Genomic DNA, 19253 nt, shown 5'->3' on the forward strand with positions numbered 1-19253 from the left:
GATCAGCAAGCCCTAGGTTCCCACGTCCCAATACACCACCCACGTCCCAATACACAGTAAGGTATTCCATATCCCTCCTTACTGTATTTCTGCAAAACTCTATTCACTTTCCTAATTTATGTTTGCCACTGTTTGAAATGGACCCATAGGAAGCTGCCTCATACCTAGCTGGACAATTGGTTCATTTAGCTTAGCATTGTTTGCAGCGTAGACTCAACACTAATCGGTGGTGGCAGCACTCCAGAGTTTCAGGTCTTTTCCCAGCACCCTGTGGAGATGTTGGGGGATTGTGCTTTGTTCCATTCTTTGAAAAGCTGCACCTGCTCATTTCAAGTGACTATTAAAGATACACAATCAGGCCAGGCTGACTATTCCCAGGCCAGTCAGATAACCCAGCGTTCTGCTTTATCCATATGCAGAGCACATCAAAAATAGAGGCTAGATGGAGGTTTATTCCACTGCTAGGGAGAGCCAGATATTTTTCCAGAAGGTCTTCATCCCTCTTCTATGCCTTCTTAGGATTTGCCGCCTTTGTTCTTGTCCCCGTATTTTTGTTCCAAAGCTTTTTGAAGGTTAAGGTTTAGCGCATTTTTCTGGAACCACCTCCCTGTTGAGAAACAAACAAATACACACAGTTTGCATGTACATATCTTGTACCTTTTAGCAGGCACCAGGATTAAAGGGCTATCTTTGGGAGGGGCTGGAAAAGGGCCAGTAAAGGCAAGAGCTCATGAGGGCATGGAAAGGCTGAGGTGTCTGTGTGCAGCTGATGTACAGTATGAGCAAGCTTTCTCTGCTTCTCTCCCCTCCCCTCTGTGTGTAATGTGGGTATGGACACTATGATGCTAACTAGCCACAGACATGCCCAAAGTGGCAGAACCTTTATCACCGACAGTAATGAGAACAAGATGCCAAAAGATTCCTAGAATATGTGCTCAGTCTTGCAATGTGTGATTTGCAAGCTGTCAACTGGGGGGAATCCAAATATTTAGATTATAATAATACTTTAGGTATTTATATATAGCTCTTTTTCTAAGTGCTCCACTAGCATAATCTCTGTAATCCTCACAAGAACCCTGTAAAACAGGCTCGCACTATTATTCCCCATGTTGCAGATCTGATGGACGATGCCTGAGGCAAGTCCTTTGTTTCTCAGCCATCTTTTCCTTATAATCCTAGGGTTTCTTACCTAGATCATCAGTTTTTCTTCCATGCCAATGTTTGGGGTCCCGAACTGCCCTCTTTATTACATCTGGGGTATAGGAATCCTTCATCAGGCTTCTGCTTTCCAATGGTCCTCCTGCAAAAAAGGAGATTCACAGAACTCTTACACCACTTGCACCAGAGTCACCTAGGAGCTGGATCATAGGCCAAGGGGAGCTGGCCCCTACAGGAGACAACAAAGCAGTTTTATGACTTGGGTACCTCAAATTGTGAGAGTGTCCTGAATCAACAGTCCCATGTTTATACAGGAAGAGGTTCCCAAGGGATTTTAGCCACACATGCCTTGCCCGAGTAGGATGGATTTGGTAGCCTGAACTGTCCAGAAAGCAGAGTGTGGGGAAAGCCTGACTCGAACCCTTCTTGTGCCTTTAGCAGTTTTTCCCATTCTGGTGATAATACAATCACCTGCAATTTGCTGCAGATCAAAGGTAATGGAGACAATAGGAACATGGGCAATCTTACATAAAAACAAAAACCTCAAAGTGATGGAAGTTACTGACTGGATCTGTCCAAAGGATGTGAGAAACAGTCTGGAGTTTTCCTCTGTCAAAGGTAGGTTGGGTTGGGTTGTAGTTGTGTGATGGTGTTGTGAGAACTTTGGAATAGGCCCCTTTAGCTGTGCCTTAATAGCCCTTAATCTGCAGTGATTAGCGAGTGATAATATTTATCTACCATACCATAAAGCTTTGCCCGCTGGTCTCTGCATATCAGAGTTCTGTTAAAGGCACAAGAGAGACATTACTAGGTAGGTTGGGTTTCTCTCCCTGCCTGCTTCCAAGTGTTCCTCCCTCCAAGTCTTCTATGTTCTTGCTGTGCCTTCTCCTAATATCTTTCCTATTTCACGCACATGCACACAAAGACTTTTCTAAAGAAACTGACCCCGCAAAAGATCTGTTCTATTTTCGCTGCTCATAAGTAGCATGTAAAAGTGGTGTCAATTGCGGGAGATCTGTGAACTCAGCAATCCAAAATCAGTAAATGCCATAACTGGAGTCAGAACAGGCAGTGTGCAGGTAGACCTGGGATGCTCCTTTACCTTGGAAAATGTTGGACCTCAAGTTGTATCCTAGTTCATAATAATCAGCATAAGGTGACGATGCCATAGGATTCTCTAGTGTCTTATATGGCCAGTCACTGAGGCGCTTCTGCCCCTGGATCAGCCCAGCCTCACAGAGAGCACGACGTGCCTGGAAAATACAAGACGATGGAGTCAAATCCCACTTAAGGTTCTGAGGTACTGGCTCCACCAGCTACTGGTAGAACTTTCCCCACTCAGAGTGAGTCCTCTAATCAGGTATAAACTTGGCTAGAACTAAGGTTACCACCCATACATATTTTTTACGAATTGCCCCTATCCTGAACCCCTTTCCATATTAAGTAGAAGATTAATCAGGGTCAGCTATTGTCTTATCACCTTCATGTCATGATTTTTTCCCTTCATAAAAATGAAATCTCAATAAAGCACAGTCATTTTTTCCTAAATGATGAGTCACAGGTGATGCATTTGTCACTTTGACAGATTACTCTGTGGATTAATCAATATGTCCCCTGATCTATGGCATCAACCCTTGTATCTTTTAAGAAGTAGGGACAGAGGTTTTCCAAAGCTATAATTGTCACTGCGTAACCATCTTCTGTTTTCTAATTTATTGGCTAATGACTGAAATAATATCATGCATTATACTATCATTAGAATAATTCCTTTACAGCACAACCGTATTCATGTCAATTCAAGAAGTAAGCCCTATGGTCAATGGTTCTTACTCCTGGATAATTGTTTACTGAATGGCAGCTTTATATATTTTGCATTGCTGCTTATAGCTGCCATCCTACTAGTAGCATTCTGATTTATAACCATGTTACTAATAGTGCTTCTCAGGGCTTTTTTTTCAGCTGGAACTCAGTTCTGGCACCTCTCAGGTGGGTGCCATTGCTATTATAAGAGAACAAGGGACATGGTGAGTTCTGACACCTCTTTTTCTATAAAAATAGCATTGCTGCTACTTCTCTACTGCTGAACTTACTATAGCTGCTGATATGAGAGTTACAAGTATAATGAGTAGCATTGCTGCTGCTGCTGCTACTACTACTGCTGCTAATACAACGTATTACTCAACCTGTGGGACCCCAGCTGTTGTTGGACTACAACTCCCATCATTCCTGAGCTCTGGCCTTGCTAGCTAGGGGTGATGGGAGTTGTAGTTCAACAAGATCTGGAGACCCACAGGTTGAGAAAGGCTGACAGATATTTCCAGTTTAAAAAAGTGTTAGGCATTCCTAGTAAACCTCTTCAAAGACAAGACCATTGCATTCTTTACCTGCTCCTCGGAGACCAGCTTCTCCACCATAGAGGTGCCAAACTTGGCCTTGATATTAGGAGGTATTATTAGGCTGTTTTTCTTCTCCTGGATGGCCTTCCCCTCTGCTTTGACATCTTGCCCACTTGATGCTAATGACTCTTTGGCACTCATGACATCCTGGGCTTCTTTCATGTCTTCACAGCTGCCCTTTACGTTCTTTCGGGGAGATGCGTGCAGTCGGGTCACTATAGGCCGGTATTGCCTACCTGTTAGTTCATCTGAATTACCATGGCCATCTTCCATTTCTTCTTGGCTAGACTTAGCTGACAGCCTGGAACCTCCAGGTTTCCCCTTTGGGTGATGATGATTCCCTATTCCCTTGGAAGTGGTACCGTCCAGGCTGTCTTTCCTCCCTGCAGCCGTGTGAATGCAGAGGGCAGAGGGAGTTTTAGACCTGAGGGTCTGTTTGTTGTGGTTTCTGGTTTGGATATGCTGTGTGGATGGTGATGCCTCAGGCAGGACTGGGGGTTCGCCCATAGCTGTTCTGTTCTCGGGGTTCTTGGAGTTCATTGAGGAGGTCCTGCTGGAGCACCTTGAGGGGGGTCTTTTGTTGTTGGACTGTTCCCCAGTCAAGTTGTAGGTGGCCTGTTCCTTGTTTCCATATCCAGGCACTTCTAGAAGATAGCAAGAAAAGTATAACCCACAGCAAAATGTTGCAGCATAGCCTCAGCTTCTCACAGAAGTGTTTCTGTTCAGATTGCCAGGCAACCAGCTATGTTTCCCCCACCCCCATTTTTATGGTTTTCCTTCCCAGCTGACACTCCACTTTCTGTGACTATTCAGCATGCTCAGGTCTCATAGGGCTCAGCAGTGGTGGGCTTTTAGGGTTGACCCTTTATGTACTTCTACAAACTTCAGGATAACCTTAAGCTAAGCAGGGTCTGGTATGGTTTCCAATTGGATGGGGGACCATGTGTTGAGATTCCTGCATTGCAGAGGGTTGGATTAGATCAGTGTTTCCTAACCGTTTTTTGGCCATGCCTCACCTAAGCATCTCTAAAACCCTGATCCCCCCCCCCAAATGATATATAATTCTTATTATTCAAAAAGGGAACTCCTATTCATGTGGAGGAAGCCTAAAAGGCCATTAACTTGCTCTAAACAAGCTTCCAAAGAACATGAAAGAGAAAAATAAAAGAACAAAAGGACAGTTGAAGTACTGAGGAAGAGCGCTACTCCCCCTGAATGCGCCCAGTGTATTTTATGTTTAGATAACCTTTTCTGTTTAGATAACCTCTCCCATTGTTACCTGCTGACCACCATGTACATTCTGATATTAATTTTTAAAATGCCTATGTCACAATATATATTTATATACTGTATATGAGGCCCCTAGAACCATAAGAAATGCAAAAAGAATAATATAATATAATAATAACTCATTCTTGAATCCCCCCCCCCGTAAAAATCAAATTGCCCCCCTGTTGGGCGTGTGCCCCACTTTCGGAACTGCGGGATTAGATGCTCTGACTGGCAGTAGCTCTCCAAGGTTTCAGGTAGGGAACATTCTCACACATACCTGGAGTTGCTACGGATCTAACCTGGAATTTTCTGCATACAAAGCAGATGTCCTTCCACAAATGCCGTTAAAAAAAAAATTAAAATCCCCTTAATTTACTTTTTATTTACACATATTTATTTATGACATAACAACCAGATGCCTTCATCTACCACGGCTGCGACAAACATGTCTCTCCAGGATAGCTCAGTTGGCAGAATGTGAGATTCTTAATCTTGGGTTTGTGTGTTCAAACCCCACGTTGGGTGAAAGACTCCTGAATTGCAGGGGGTTGGACTACATGACCCTTGTGGTCCTTTCCAGCTCTACAATTCTATAATTCGTATTGGTCTCTACAGCCACAGCAGGCGCTGAAACCTTCCAACAGTTTGACTTCACCTCCAAAGGTGCACTCCTCCATTGTTTCCCGAGACAGATGGATGCCAACAGTGAAGTATAACATCATCATCATCATCATCATCATCATCATCATCATTTTATTTAAACCCTGCCCATCTGGTTGGGCTTCCCCAGCCACTCTGGGTGGCTTCAAACAAAATATTAAAATACAGTAATAACAGATATAAAATATAAGTAAAAAAAGAGAGATCTGTTGGAACTAAACATAATGAGGAGTGATTTCCATACCACAGTTGAAGATAATAAATAAATAATTATCCTGTACTTTATTACTCTAGTACATTATTAAAAGACTCCATTTCTCAATAAACACACTATCTTCTTGTCTGCCCTCTCCGGTTCTTACACCATATATGTCAGCTTCACCATGTAGACTATGTTCCAGATTTTAGTTATCCATGCTCTCAAGGATGGCATTGTCACCCCACCCCCCATTCTGACAAATAATAATTCTGGCAGCAGTTAAGGAAAACATGAGAGCAGTGCAGAATAAAAAATACCTAGAGCAAGGACAGATAAGTTTTGGCCCTCCAGATGTTGTGGGACTCCAATTCCCATTGGCGCCAGTTAAGGGTGCTGGAACTTGTAGTCCAGCAACATTTCTAAGGCCAAAGGTTCCCCATACCTGACCTAGAATCTTGCATCAGCAAACCATCTTTCTCTAAAGGCCTGAAAACATAGGTAAGTTTTAACTCGGAAATGAAATCCCAGACCCGTGGCTGCCATATTTAGGTCCAGGAGAGAATTCCATAGGCAGAGTGTCACGATGCAGGAGGGTGTGAGCCAAGCCCATATAACTTGTGTATCTATATTAGCCTGCGTAAGGCATTAGAGAAGATTTCAAAGTATCTTCTACCTGTTGGACCACCGGCCATTCTGGTTTCATGGTATGCGGCGGCAGGAATTGGGAAGGCCGTCGTGTCCATGGGCACCTGTTCCAAAGAGAAGTAAAGAGTGGATTATCTCAGCAGTCTTTGCAGCAGCCTGTAATATATAATCTGTCCAGCACAAAGGGGAAATGGAGAGGGAAAGTGGATTTGGTGAAATCATGGCTAAATTGACACTAGAACAAAAACATCCAACTCAATTAATTCTCTTGATCGCTACACTTTATCTGCGGTCCTGTAGATGTCTCCAGATGTACATATTGGATGTACAAATTGGATGTAACTCTAATATAATTATATCTTATGAAAATAATAGACTGTGTATAATCTGCTTCATTGCATTGGCATTGTGTCTTGTTATTATATGAAATAATAATACACTGTACAAAGCTTCTGGTTTGAAAGTGGATAGAATTTGGGGTTGAGAGTTTCCTAGCCAGTCTCTGTAGCTCTGCCTTTAAGGGCAGCTTGAGCTAGGGATCGGTGAATTTGAATTCCCCTCTGCTTTTTTGTTTTTACAGACTTATTTTCAGCTCTCCACATTTCCAAATCAGTTTTCATTTTTTAAAAAAAGTCCTTACAAAAATTCATCAGCATTCTACTGCAAATTTCTCCCAATATTCACATTTTTATATGTAGCTTTGCCTTATACATGCACACATACAGTATATGCAAATAATTCCCCCAATATAATGCATTTTTGTCTATCTAGTGTATGCATTTTTTTGCGCATTACTTGGCCAGAGAACTGCACTACAAAATTCAGACAAGTGCAACTTTCAAAGGATGGCTGTGTTTTGGCTCATATAGTGTTCCGGGAAATGTAAATATGGTAGGTTTGTCTTTAAATGCAAATTGAGCCAAGTTTGTTTTTCATTCCTTGATCTGGTATTAATTTTATAGTTTAGTATTTGTTGCTCATTTCCATGCTATTTGCTTCCAGTAATAATCCATTTGCAAATAACATTGAGATGTGCTCTAACCTTGTGTTATATTCTGCTATATTTTGGGAATTGGCTTTTACATCTGAAAGCTTAAATATAATGCGGAAACTCATTTTTTCTTCTTTTCCTTTTTAAGGAAACTCACAGTTAAGGGGAACACTAGGGAAATGGAATAAACTGCCATGTGAATGCAGCCATGGTTGCTTTGACAATTTTTAAATTTGAAAAAAGAGAGAGAGGAAATATTGGAATTTAGAAATTCTCAAGAATCTGTCAGGTATTCTTTAGCTGTAATTCAAGCACTGTAGGGGAGATTGGACTAGATGACCCTCTGGGTCCCTTCCAACTCCACAGTTCTGATGGAAGGCACTTCGCACCACTGAGGTCACCTGATACTCAAGCGACAGCAGAGTGTAACCCTATCAAGAGCAGGCAACCTCCCATCCATCTGCTCTAGGGAACTGCCCACTAACAGTGCCTCAGTCGTATCTGGCTTGAGCTTCAGTTTTTTGGCTCTCATCCAGTCCATTACAAAGGCAAGACAACTTCTACACAACTTCTTCACACTTCTCTAGGTGTGCTTATATATATGCTAGCTGCTGGTCAAAATCAGAATGTACTTATGACCTTGTCCACAGCATCACAATCTAAAATACAATAATGTCACAAAAAGACAGGGAAACTGAAAGGGAAGAAGAAAGTGTTTGAGCAGATTTGGAAAGGAAAAATAAATAAATTACAGAATAGAATTATTAACCTAGGAATAGAAAGAAATAGAAATTACATAGTACAGCAGTACTGGAACACACTGGATAAAAGGCTTGCTTTTAAAAATTTCTTAAGCATGAGGCAACAAGGAGGGCAGCGAAATATTTAAAGGGAGTGATTTCCCCACACATAAGTCATGAGAGGGAAAGCACAAAGATGAAATATTATTCACAGAAATAGGGGTTTAATAATACCTGTTGATTTGTGATTATGAGTTTCACATATATTTGTTGCACATATATGAAGGTATTTAGTCACCTTAGTTGGCCACAAGACAACTCTCCACAGTTCTTAACACCTTTATTGTTACCTTCATAATAATGACAATATGATATGAAAATTAGCTGTGGCCCTCCAGCTCCTGGTTTTCCTCTGAGACTGGCAGATTCCTTGTCCCTGTGCTTAATAGATGCATCCCATTTTAAATGGTTGCATAAACCAGACTTTTTCTCTCTCCATTTTTGTTGACCTTTGGCTTCCACAACTGAACCTATCGCAGATTCTGGACACCTAATTTTGCTGTCTGCTTTACTAGAGCAATAAACACCAAGAGTAGCAAGGCCCACAATGCTGCTTTCTGGGCCTGGAGCGAAACCCTTCTATTCCCAGTCAGTCCTGAGGCTGTCTGATTCCTCCTCTGCTCAGGTATGTACTTGCCACATTCCAATTATTACAGGAATCTGATGGCATCGGAAGGTGGCAAGAGACAGCTGTGGTCCTTGAACATCCCAACCCTCCTTTCCCTCTCTCCAAATCCACCACCTAGGCTTCCAGAGTCATTATTGGTTCCCAATAAAGATCCTGAGAAAGTTGTGCTAGATGAGCCTGACCAGCCCCCGCGTTATTTTTCACCTGAGTCACATCCTCCATTTTGCTGGCATTTCTTGGGCAGGAAGACATGAGGCTGCTGTCCCGTTGGAGCAGGTTAGTACCAATCTCCTCCAGCTGTTGTAGATACTGGAGTACAGGGCTAACTTCTTTCGACTGGTGGACTGAGGGATCAACCTTTTCCTCAAGCTGCGGAAGTTGGTGGTGCAAGGCAGCAAACTCTTCAGGATGCTGTAGGTATCGTAGCACAGGGCTAACCTCCTCAGGCTCGTGTATGTAATGGAGCAAGGGACTAGCCATCTTTGGCTCCGGTTGGCACTGGAGCAAGGGGCTAACCTCCTCGAGCTCCTTCTGGCACTGTAGCAAGCCACTAGGCTCCTGAGGCTGGAGATATTGCCTGGCCAGTTTCACGAAACCTCTGGCTGGGAACAGCACAACTATTAGAATAAATGAGCTATATATGTGCCAGGCATGTCCCAATGTGGCCAACCAGATATGGCTCCAAATCAGTTGCCAGAAGTGGCCAAGGACAGCCTCACATGCCTGCCACATGTGGCCTGGACTGGTATCAAGAAAACAGCAAGGCTCACTGCATTGACTGGTGCTTAAATACCCAAGACTCTTTGTGTAGGTCATAGGGCATCTGAACAGTGTGTGCCTCCCTGCCTGCCTGCCTGGGAGGGGTTATTGTTGTCTCTGAGGGTGCCCAGAAGTTAAGTCCTCCTCATAAACGTGTGCCTCACCTCTTCCATGATCTCAACTGAGGTGCCAAAGTAGTTCTGGTGAATCAAGCAGATCCTTGCCAAGTCTAGAAGTGTCGACAAAGAGGTGGAACTATGAGAAGTCGCCAAGGACAGTTGCTAAGAAACCATCCCCATCTGTGAGCTGTAGTTGTCATGGGAACCAAGTAAACACAGGGACCAGCTGAGAGTTATCTTCAATGCCTTAACTTACTAAGTGGGTTTGGGCCACGGTTTCTTAGCCCTTGCCATAAAATGATAACTTTTAGGAGATAATTTTGGCCTGTCTTTCCAAGGGTTGCAAGTTATTTCATGTACCTCAGTTAGCTCCTCAGGACACATCCAGATGCAATACAGACAATTGGTGAATGGCTCTCATGACTTTTGTGTGTGTGTGTGTGTGTGTGTAAAGCAGCCATGCTGGATTGCATTAGAGCAGTGGTGTTTGGGAGAGACTTAACCTTCTCCCCACTTGAAATTGTCCCCTGCTTCTGAAGCTACCATGAGATTCCCTAAGGACAAATCATGTACAGCTATTGAGCCTGCCTTTATTCTGCAATGAGGCTTACACCAGTTTTTAGGGGAGGGGTGCTTTTCATCTGGGTTATATCCCCTGGCCCTGCCTCCCTGATCCAATTCACCTATCTCTGATGAATGCTTGAAAAGGAAAGCATTAGAAGATTCAGTCACATGGGGTTTGCCCCCAATCTCAAACACACTATATCAAAGTCAAATACAGCTCCAAATCTGGTCTTCACTGGGCTGTTTTGAAGAATTCCTTCAAGCATTCTGGTACCTCTTGAGTGTGCATGCATGGTGTCAGAATTGCGCCATTCCAGCTATATAAGCTACAGTACTCACACAGCTGAATATCAGAAATAGCCTGATAGTTGATAAATCTTGAATAGATCAGACTATGGGCAACTTTATATAACTGAGATGTGTGTGTCAGATGGCTGTTGCGGTTGCTTGAGAGTCTCCAACCTGTCTTTTACTGGCTTTATTTTGGTGCAAACTATTTACAGTGAAGAGCCCCAAAGCTCATGTCTGGCTCAATCGCTAGCAGAATCCGGGAGTGGTCGTCTTTTGGACCTCCCCCAACATAAGAGTTTCATTACCCCCAGCCTTCTCCTTCCCTCTTTGCGCCTTAGACTACTGCACAGGATGGGCGATGGCAAGGGCATGTTTCCCTCCTGTCCGGCTTGCCCAGGAGCGGTGTTAAGGCTCCCACCAGCATCCTCTGGTCCTTGCACCTCTTCCCCACTGGAGGTGGGGTTTTCCTCCTCCCCGGAAGAGGAACTGCTTCGCAAGATTTTTGGAGGCTCCCTGTAACACAACTGCCCTTCTATTTCTCACCTCTGAGCCGATGGCAGTTCCCTGACAGCGTGTTTTTGTATCTGAAGGGGTTAGCACATATTCATTGCACTGCATGTACACATGATGAAAAACTTCACCCGATTACAGCTCTTTGCCTCAAATATATGACAAAAGTCTATTGTAGCTCTTGAAATGAGGCAGTGCACATATGCAATCCTATGCATCATGCTTGGCAGCAAGTCCCACTGTTGAATTCAATAGGAATAACATGTGCGTGGGTTAAGAAATCCCCATTTCTTTGGCTTTTTTAAAAAAACAACAACAACGAAGTCTTATGTAGGATTATCAGTGCAATCTTCACTGAGGGAAAAAAAAGTCCTGTTTAATTAGTCCATCTTGCCTGATGCAAGATTGCATCAAGGTCTGTGTAGAAATCCACCGAGTAGCTGCATTTTCTTCCAGCACGTACACTCTCTAGTGCTGGCGAAATATGTACCTAGGCCCTGATTGGCTGAAGCAAAATCACCTCTTCTGTACAAAACCTACTCTTCTTATAGTATAAAAACTGGTCTTTGACCTGGGTCTAACTGCCCCCATTCAGATTGTGAACTGCAACAGCCACATATGTGTGCCTGGATGAAGCTTGTTGGTGGGGGTCTGTGACTCTTAATAGTGTGTATTAGGGTGAGGCAAGCTAGCTTTGTTATCTTATATTCTGCACTCGAATTCCCCAAAGGTGTTTTCATTTCGTTAGCCTTCCTTGACTGTCTTTATTGGTAAATGGTTCTAATGTTTAGAATTTCCTTCAGTGTGGCTTATTTAAGTAAGCTTGGCTCCTCAATTGCACACTACAGTGGTACCTCGGGTTAAGAACGTAATTCAGTCTGGAGGTCCGTTCTTAACCTGAAACTGTTCTTAACCTGAGGTACCACTTTAGCTAATGGGGCCTCCCGCTGCTGCCGCCGCACAATCTCTGTTATCATCCTGAAGCAAAGTTCTTAACCCAAGGTGCTATTTCTGGGTTAGCAGAGTCTGTAACCTGAAGCGTCTGTAACCTGAAGCATCTGTAACCCGAGGTACCACTGTACTGAGAAATAACAAAAATTCACATAGGTAAAAGGCCACTTGACCTGAGATTCTGCTTTATTCCATTACCAATTACAAAAAAGAAATAGGAAAAAAACATAGCGTTCAATTAGAAAACTAAAAAATTTATAAAAGACTACGAACTTCACATTTCCCCAGCCCTTGATCGTTGTCAGGAATAATTAAGAACCCAAACCTTGGTGCATGAATAACCGCAGCAGACTGATACTGCTTTGCTTATGCCTTATGGCGTTTCCACTCTGAAATTTTAAGCTCTGGTGGGGCACGCCGAAACCACTCTGACCAAGATCCATCGTAGATGGCCACATCTGGTGTGCCACACAGATACGCAGCCAGGGCAATGTGGCAGGCTGTGACCCCCTTGCGGCATGTGGCAATCAGAGGCTTTGAGAGATCCACTTTCTTCTCCTGGAACATGCTCCGGATCTCTTCCGTGCTCTTCTCAAATCCTTCTTCAGTCAAGAAATTGAAAAAAGGCATGTTCAGAGTTTGGGGGATGTGGCCTGGTTCAAGCCCTAGAATAGAAGGAAGAGAGAAAAGAGCCTCCATTTAGATATGGTGGCAAAATAAACCAATGCAGACATCTTAAAGTTGATGCTTCAAAAAACTATGGAGGCAAAGTATCTCAGGAAAAGGTTAGAGAATATGCTGACAGAAAGGGTTTAAAAAGGCAATTCTGGAAGGAAGGAAGGAAGGAAGGAAGGAAGGAAGGAAGGAAGGAAGGAAGGAAGCTACCTGCAATTATGTAAAATAAATTCAGTTTAAAGATCAAATTTTGATGATGATGTAAATTAAATTAAATTATGTAAAATGAATTCAGTTTAAAGATCAAATAACAACAACAAACAACAACAAACAACAATTTATTATTTATATCCCGCCCATCTGGCTGGTATAAACTACTTCTGATACAAAACAGTTATAATCTGGGACACATCTACAAAACTTGCATTAAGTGATGAATCAAGGTATTTAGCCAGAAATATTCACAAACAACACTGACTCAGTAAAATTGAACTGGGAGATCAAGAAAGGATCTTAAATTATTTTGTTTGGTCTAAGTGAATCAGCCTGATCTGCACTTCCTAGACTAATATGCGAATTGGAACGTTGTTACTCTTTGGTTTTTGCACTTCTCTGAATTTTGCAATGTAATTCTCAAGCAACATTGCAAAATTGTACTTTTCTTTAATCAGTACTTGAATCAACATAAGCTACTTTGGGTTGCTTTAGGTTGCCCTGGGCAAAATAAATGGACTAAAAAATTCAATAAATAGTAATAATAGTAATAATAGTAATGATAATATCATGGACAGGACAAATTGATAACACTAGACATTCTGAGTATGAGAAAAGTGTTTTTCTCATATCTATATTTAGAATGGAAACCACAGGTATGCAAATTTTGATAGTATGGAAATAATTTAAAAGAAAGGATATTCAGAGTTCAGAGTTTGGGTTTGCAACACTCCAGCTGTACTGGAAGTGCTCACTGTCTCACAAATTCCAGAAATGTCATGGCTGGTTTTGATTACCTGATGGTAAGGAACAGGCACTCCGCACATGATCAAATGCAATGTCTTAATTGTTGTGTGAAATATCCAGTAACATAAATGTTTGTAGGCTAAGCTTCACTAAACTCTGGCTGGGATGACTGCCCAATTGCCACAGATTTAGGATGAGTTCATATGAAAAATCTGAAGAAACCACTAGGGCGGTCTGCTGATTTTGTGTATTTTTATATGTATGATGGATAATTTATTTGAAATATTCTAGGCAACCTAATTACCAACTAGCTCACAGGCCATTTACAGGTGCTTCCACTGAGGTGATAAGCCACAATCTTGCTGTTTGGGTAGAATTATACTTCTCAAATTTGCCTTAAATAACATGCATATACTGAGCACATGTGAGGATGGTGGTTGATAGAGAAAGCAAATTCCCTTGATTGACTCATATTGAAAAGGAGGGATTCCTCTGTAGCATATTAAAAGTCTCTGCAGGTAGAGGACACATTTGGAAACCATGTATCATGTCCCACCAAATGAAGCAAACCCCATCAGCCAAGAATGTCAACCACCATTGATCAAGCTTATTGGCTTTGCTGCCTGTCTGGGCCTACCAGAGCCATGAGACAAGTCGCACAAAATACACAGCTTGGGGTGAACTGTGTTTGGCAGGTCAGCTCAGGACATTTAACCAAGTAATCAAAACATTCAGCCCAATCCAGGCTTCCTTGCCACAGCTGTTCATCTGAATCTCCTCTCCCCCCCTTTTGAGAAAGTTTAAATCTCATGGGTCAGGGCTTTGTGTTGTCAGTGTTGGTCAAGTGTCTTGCAATGGGACAGCATTTTAGCATCTGCTTACACTCAGGTAGCACCATAATGTGAAGTTGCAATAAACTATGGCGCTGTGGGTTAAACCAGAGAGCCTAGGAATTGCCGATCAGAAGGTCGACAGTTCGAATCCCTGCGACGGGGTGAGCTCCTGTGGCTCGGTCCTTGCTCCTGCCAACCTAGCAGTTCAAAAGCACCTCAAAATACAAGTAGATAAATAGGTACCGCTCCAGCGGGAAGGTAAATGGTGTTTCCGTGTGCTGCTCTGGTTCAGCAGAAGCGGCTTAGTCATGCTGGCCACATGACCCAGAAGCTGTACGCCGGCTCCCTCGGCCAATAAAGCGAGATGAGCGCCGCAACCCCAGAGTCAGCCACGACTGGACCTAATGGTCAGGGATCCCTTTACCTTTACCTATGGCATGCTTGGCTCCCCTCCACCCAGTAAAACACACACACAAAGTGGAGTAGTTTAGTAATTAGCCCCACTTTTGACTCTGATTGTAATGGTCTTGTGGGGATCCTACTCTTTAGATCAGGCTTCCTCAACCTCGGCCCTCCAGATGTTTTTGGCCTACAACTCCCATGATCCCTAGCTAGCAGGACCAGTGGTCAGGGATGATGGGAATTGTAGTCTCAAAACATCTGGAGGGCTGAGGTTGAGGAAGCTTGCTTTACATTGTAATGTGGTAGGCCAGATCTACTGTATTTGGGGGCCCTCCTGCTGAGCTGGTCCCTGGATTTCTGCCCTTCCCCCCACCTGCCCCTGATAGCACCACTGCATTTCTGTCCATGTGCACACACATAAGCACAAACACACATAGCTCGTGCACACCCACTGTACACAAAGAGGAGCGAATGGAATGCTGAACCTGCAGCAATTCTTTTGGAAACGTGCCACAGTTGGTCTCTCTCCACAATTCCAGATGGACATTTTTCGTCTCATTTGATTCTTGATTTGTCTCTTCTGTGCTCCACAGGAATTGGCTCTGGAGCTCATGGCTTCCCCTGGACATTATCTCAACATTAAAGAGCTAAAAAAAAAAAGAACTGACTTTTTAATACCCCCCCCATCCTTCCCTTTTGACTACTGTGTTTTGATATCATAGCACATCCAATAGCTTCCCGCTACTCCATCTGCCCAAGCTTTGAAGAAAACCAGAAAAGCTACAGAATATAATAGTAAACAGATCCTCAATGTTTACTTTCTCAGTAGTATCACATAAAAGTTAGGTCCCTGGGGCTCTCCATTGGCCATGCCCCCTGCCCAGACCATAACCTTGGCTAGCTCTGCTCCATGCCCTTCTCAAGTGCTTTTGCTTGACTGAAAGGTGTCAGGTGGCCAAAATGTAGCTTACTGTACAAACGGAAGAGTTACATCCATCGCCCTGCGCACCTTGTCTCTGGCCCACCACCAACATGTGGCCCCTGGAAGGTTGCTCCCATTTGACCTGGTGTAAGTGAAAAGTATGCAGAAAGAATCTGGGGCTCCTATCTTTACTAAATGTCCTTCATACAAGTTGCAAGAAACCTGTGTGGGATAAGAACTTCCTACAGTGAAGGACTGGGACTCAGAAAGCTAAAAAAAATGTGCACTTGTCTCCCACAGAGGCTACTCCTATCCAAAATGTTGCTTTTTTCAGGTCATGCAGCTGCAGTTAGTATATAAAAGGGCTTTAGCAAGCAGATAGTGAGCTGCCAGAGTAAAACTTGCAAACTGACCCTTAATTGTTTCGAAGAAAGATAATAGCTGTGTGAACATAGCCATGTGACGTTTTATAGGTATTTATGTACACACGGCTCTCTGAAGCATGCTCTCTGAAGCATGAACCTCCAACCCCACATGCAACTTGTCACACATCCATGCCTATGTAGTTTACCACATGCTGCTGGCATCCGTCTGTCTTGAAAGACAATGGAGTGTGCCTCTGGGGGTGAAGTCAAACTGCTGCAATTGCAGCACCAAAGTGACCTCCCTGGGGCACAAGCCTGGACAGTGTATATGGAGGTCCTGGGCTGCCTTCATTGATGTGGTCCAAAAGAAAGCAGAACAATACATTTGACACCAACTTGGCTGCAGGAGTTGCCGGAAGGAGGTGTACAAGGCCCCATCCAACCATCTTAGGGACTCCACTCTGGATTTGTGTAGGGTTTGCTCCTTAGCCTTTTCTTCTCCTGCAGATGTCCCACAAGGCAGCAGAGGTCTAGGATGAGAGTTTTCCTTCTCCTTGAGAAGCTACCTTCCCCAGGTTGATGAGCCCCATCTGCCCCTCACTTCCCTCTACAGAACATGCAAAAACCAACTTCTTGACCGTTGGACCCACTACTGGTCTTGTCCGTTCAATCTGCTGGAGCCTGTCTTCGCATGCAGGGGAAGTCCCGAACTCACCGAGGGATTGGGATCCATTGGCTACTCTCACTTGGTTTAGCCGGCCAGTGGAAGCCATTTCTCAGGGTGTGGCTGCTGTCGCATGCTGACAGCTTCTAGGAGCCACAGGTGATTGCTGACTTCAGGGTGGCAACCAAAGCTTTGACAAACTGCCCCATAAGGAGCACAAAACACATGTACCTACAGCTAAATCGCCACATGCATATTCATCTGAATTCAAAGGACAACCACAATGCTGAAGATTATTTGAGAAAAACCATCTAGCATGAAACTAATATAAGCCTTGTGAACTAGGTATATTGTGTGTAATCACAGGCTGGGCAGAAGGACTTAGTTATCACTCAACAAAACAAACCAGGGCTAGGGTCACCACCTGAAATTCCTGGACAGCCACCAAGGCCCCAGAATCTAGGAGGGCCCACCAGTGCTGATCCTCTTACTCAGTTAGCCCCCCCCCCCAGTCATTCCCACATCTTGGTTTTACTTAAGGATGGGCTGCTGTGTGCTGCATGCCCACACTTTTAAATGAAAATGTCCTGGGGCATTGTAGACGATTCAAAATGGTAGGTGGATCTGAGCAGTGCCAGTACAAATGCAAGATATTACACAGTGCATAAATAAAAGGGAGGGAAAATCTAAAGAAACTGGCCATCACTGAGTAGATTAGAGGAATGAATGCAAATTCTCTTATCTATATCACCAACCTACAATTTAAATACTCTCTTATCTTTTTTATTGGTGCTTTTGATATATATTTTTTCTTACACGGAAGTGTTTCCTCCGTAGGAAAACGTGTTAAGAGCGGAGAGAGCAGTCCTATATTTTTTTCTGCTGGGGATACAATGCTGGAGTGGCTGGGCATGGCAACCTTGGTTAACTTGGTGTTTATCTCAGGATTCTGTACCATGAGGCTGCCATTCCTCTCTGACATATGCACAGATGAACACAACTTTCTGCCACTCCCACCCTTTTGGCTTTTGCCCTTTGTCCAGGCTGATCAAAAGTAACAGCTCAGCAGTCTCCCATGCATTGCCAGGGAGGGGGAAGAGTATACAAGAATGTGAGGCAGTCATTTCAGACTTTTTGTTTGAACAGGCTGGTTTTTGGACAATTAAGAGGCAAATACTAGTCAAGCTGGTTCTCTGAAATATATAAGGAAGAGCCGCATTTCTTGAAAGAGCTGCAGAATCATCAAGTTACCGGAGAACCTGTTTTAACTTAACATGCTTCTTATTACATTCATGCCTCACTTTCCTCCAAGGAGATTGTGGTGCTCCCCCTCCCCATTCTATACTCACAAAATTCTTGGAAACTGTCGGTGGCAAACATAAATGTCAAGAGTACAGCTGTTACCAATAGAGATTGTTGGAAATAGACCCAGAGCACAAAAGATAAGTTCATCTGCTGCTTTTCTGGCTATCCATAGTCAATATAACTAACTGCTTTTGCCATATATAGGGGGAGGAGAGGGAATCAGAACTAAAGATCTGTCAATGGGCTATTTTCCGGTCATTCCACTCTTCTAATAGATGGTTGGTGGGGAATCCTAAGTCTAATTGTGTCCAGACTTTGAAGGATATAAGGTTCTGCCAATATGGACTCCCTATTAGACACCCACCTCGGCCCTGTGCAGGTTTACTCATAAATATCCCACCTTGTTTTTGCTTTTATGCATGCATGCACGCACAGGATTGTAGCCCAAGGGGGCTAAAGGAATGGATCTACATTAGTGGGAAGTGAGTGTGGAGAGAGGGTCACATCAGAATGAATGCCAGAAAACACTCCTTTGCAGCTGAAGGTGGTTCCAGATACCGTTCCTACCTTGTGTCCCTGGCTCAGGTTCTGTTCCCCGATATCTCCCTTCAGATCTGGAATCCACCACTTGGAACCGCTTGGATTCCAGGTTCTCCAGCATATCCTCATAGGTCTTCAGGAGCGATCTGTTCAGGCTGGCTTTAAAAACGGCCGGCTCTGGTCTGGTGCTCTCTGATGTCACGGGGTGCCCTTCTTTCACCCAGTTCTTGAACCCCCCATTCAGCACGGAGACAGTTCGGTGCCCAAAGACACGGAACATCCACCAGGCCCGCGGTGCGTAGAAAGTGCCCAGGTTGTCTCCATCGTACACCACGACGTGGGTCTGGTTGCTGATGCCCAGGCGGCCGACGTAGTCCGCAAAGTGCTTCTCGCTGGGAAGCATGACCTCGTAAGGGGATGACTTGTCTTTGCATTCCTCGATGTCGAAAAAGGAGGCTCCGGGGATGTGCCGCTCCCTGAATTCTTTCTGGGCATCTCTCTTGCCACCGGGTTCATACCAGGAGGCGTCCAGCACCCGCAGCTCAGGCCCAATCTTATTGGCCCGCACAGCTTCTGCTAGCCATTTGGTGGAGACCAGAGCTCTATACAGCACTTGTTGCACCATGTCAGCTAAGGTGCTTTTG

At 43.9% G+C, this 19253-nt stretch overlaps 2 protein-coding genes across 5 annotated transcripts; both read right to left on the reverse strand.

The window, feature by feature from the left end:
* Positions 1 to 432: 432 nt before the first annotated feature.
* CIMIP4 (ciliary microtubule inner protein 4) lies at positions 433 to 9817 on the reverse strand. Of its 4 annotated transcripts, none has more exons than XM_080971732.1 (6): positions 9673 to 9817; positions 6359 to 6434; positions 3543 to 4195; positions 2261 to 2411; positions 1190 to 1300; positions 433 to 607 (listed from the first exon to the last, which is right to left on the reverse strand). In XM_080971732.1, the coding sequence occupies exons 1-6, from the start codon at positions 9679 to 9681 to the stop codon at positions 516 to 518; spliced, it is 1092 nt and encodes a 363-aa protein (XP_080827858.1). In that variant the 5' UTR covers positions 9682 to 9817; the 3' UTR covers positions 433 to 515. The 4 variants fall into 4 exon arrangements, with proteins under 4 accessions (XP_080827858.1, XP_080827857.1, XP_080827856.1 ...); XM_080971731.1 differs by having other exon boundaries at positions 3543 to 4198; positions 9673 to 9816; XM_080971730.1 differs by lacking the exon at positions 9673 to 9817 and adding an exon at positions 8954 to 9664.
* A 2294-nt stretch (positions 9818 to 12111) lies between these two features.
* Positions 12112 to 19234, reverse strand: LOC308457692 (thiosulfate sulfurtransferase-like; the record flags this gene model as incomplete). The annotated part of the gene is made up of 2 exons (XM_080971816.1): positions 12112 to 12608; positions 18637 to 19234. 2 exons carry the CDS (start codon positions 19232 to 19234, stop codon positions 12310 to 12312), a joined length of 897 nt encoding a protein of 298 aa, XP_080827942.1. The 3' UTR covers positions 12112 to 12309.
* Positions 19235 to 19253: the final 19 nt, after the last annotated feature.

This window comes from Podarcis pityusensis (assembly GCF_964106645.2).
Source record: "Podarcis pityusensis genome assembly, chromosome: 10".
Lineage (NCBI taxonomy): Eukaryota > Metazoa > Chordata > Lepidosauria > Squamata > Lacertidae > Podarcis > Podarcis pityusensis.

What these genes read in the sequence shown, in the direction of transcription:
- CIMIP4 (XM_080971729.1), bottom strand. Translation starts at nt 9,565, where the DNA reads ATGACCTACACAAAGAGTCTTGGGTATTTAAGCACCAGTCAATGCAGT. An exon ending in AATGGCCGGTGGTCCAACAG is followed by an intron (nt 4,199 to 6,358) that starts GTAGAAGATACT and finishes GCTATCTTCTAG; the next exon opens with AAGTGCCTGGATATGGAAAC. An exon ending in GAGGTCCAACATTTTCCAAG is followed by an intron (nt 1,301 to 2,260) that starts GTAAAGGAGCAT and finishes CCTTTTTTGCAG; the next exon opens with GAGGACCATTGGAAAGCAGA.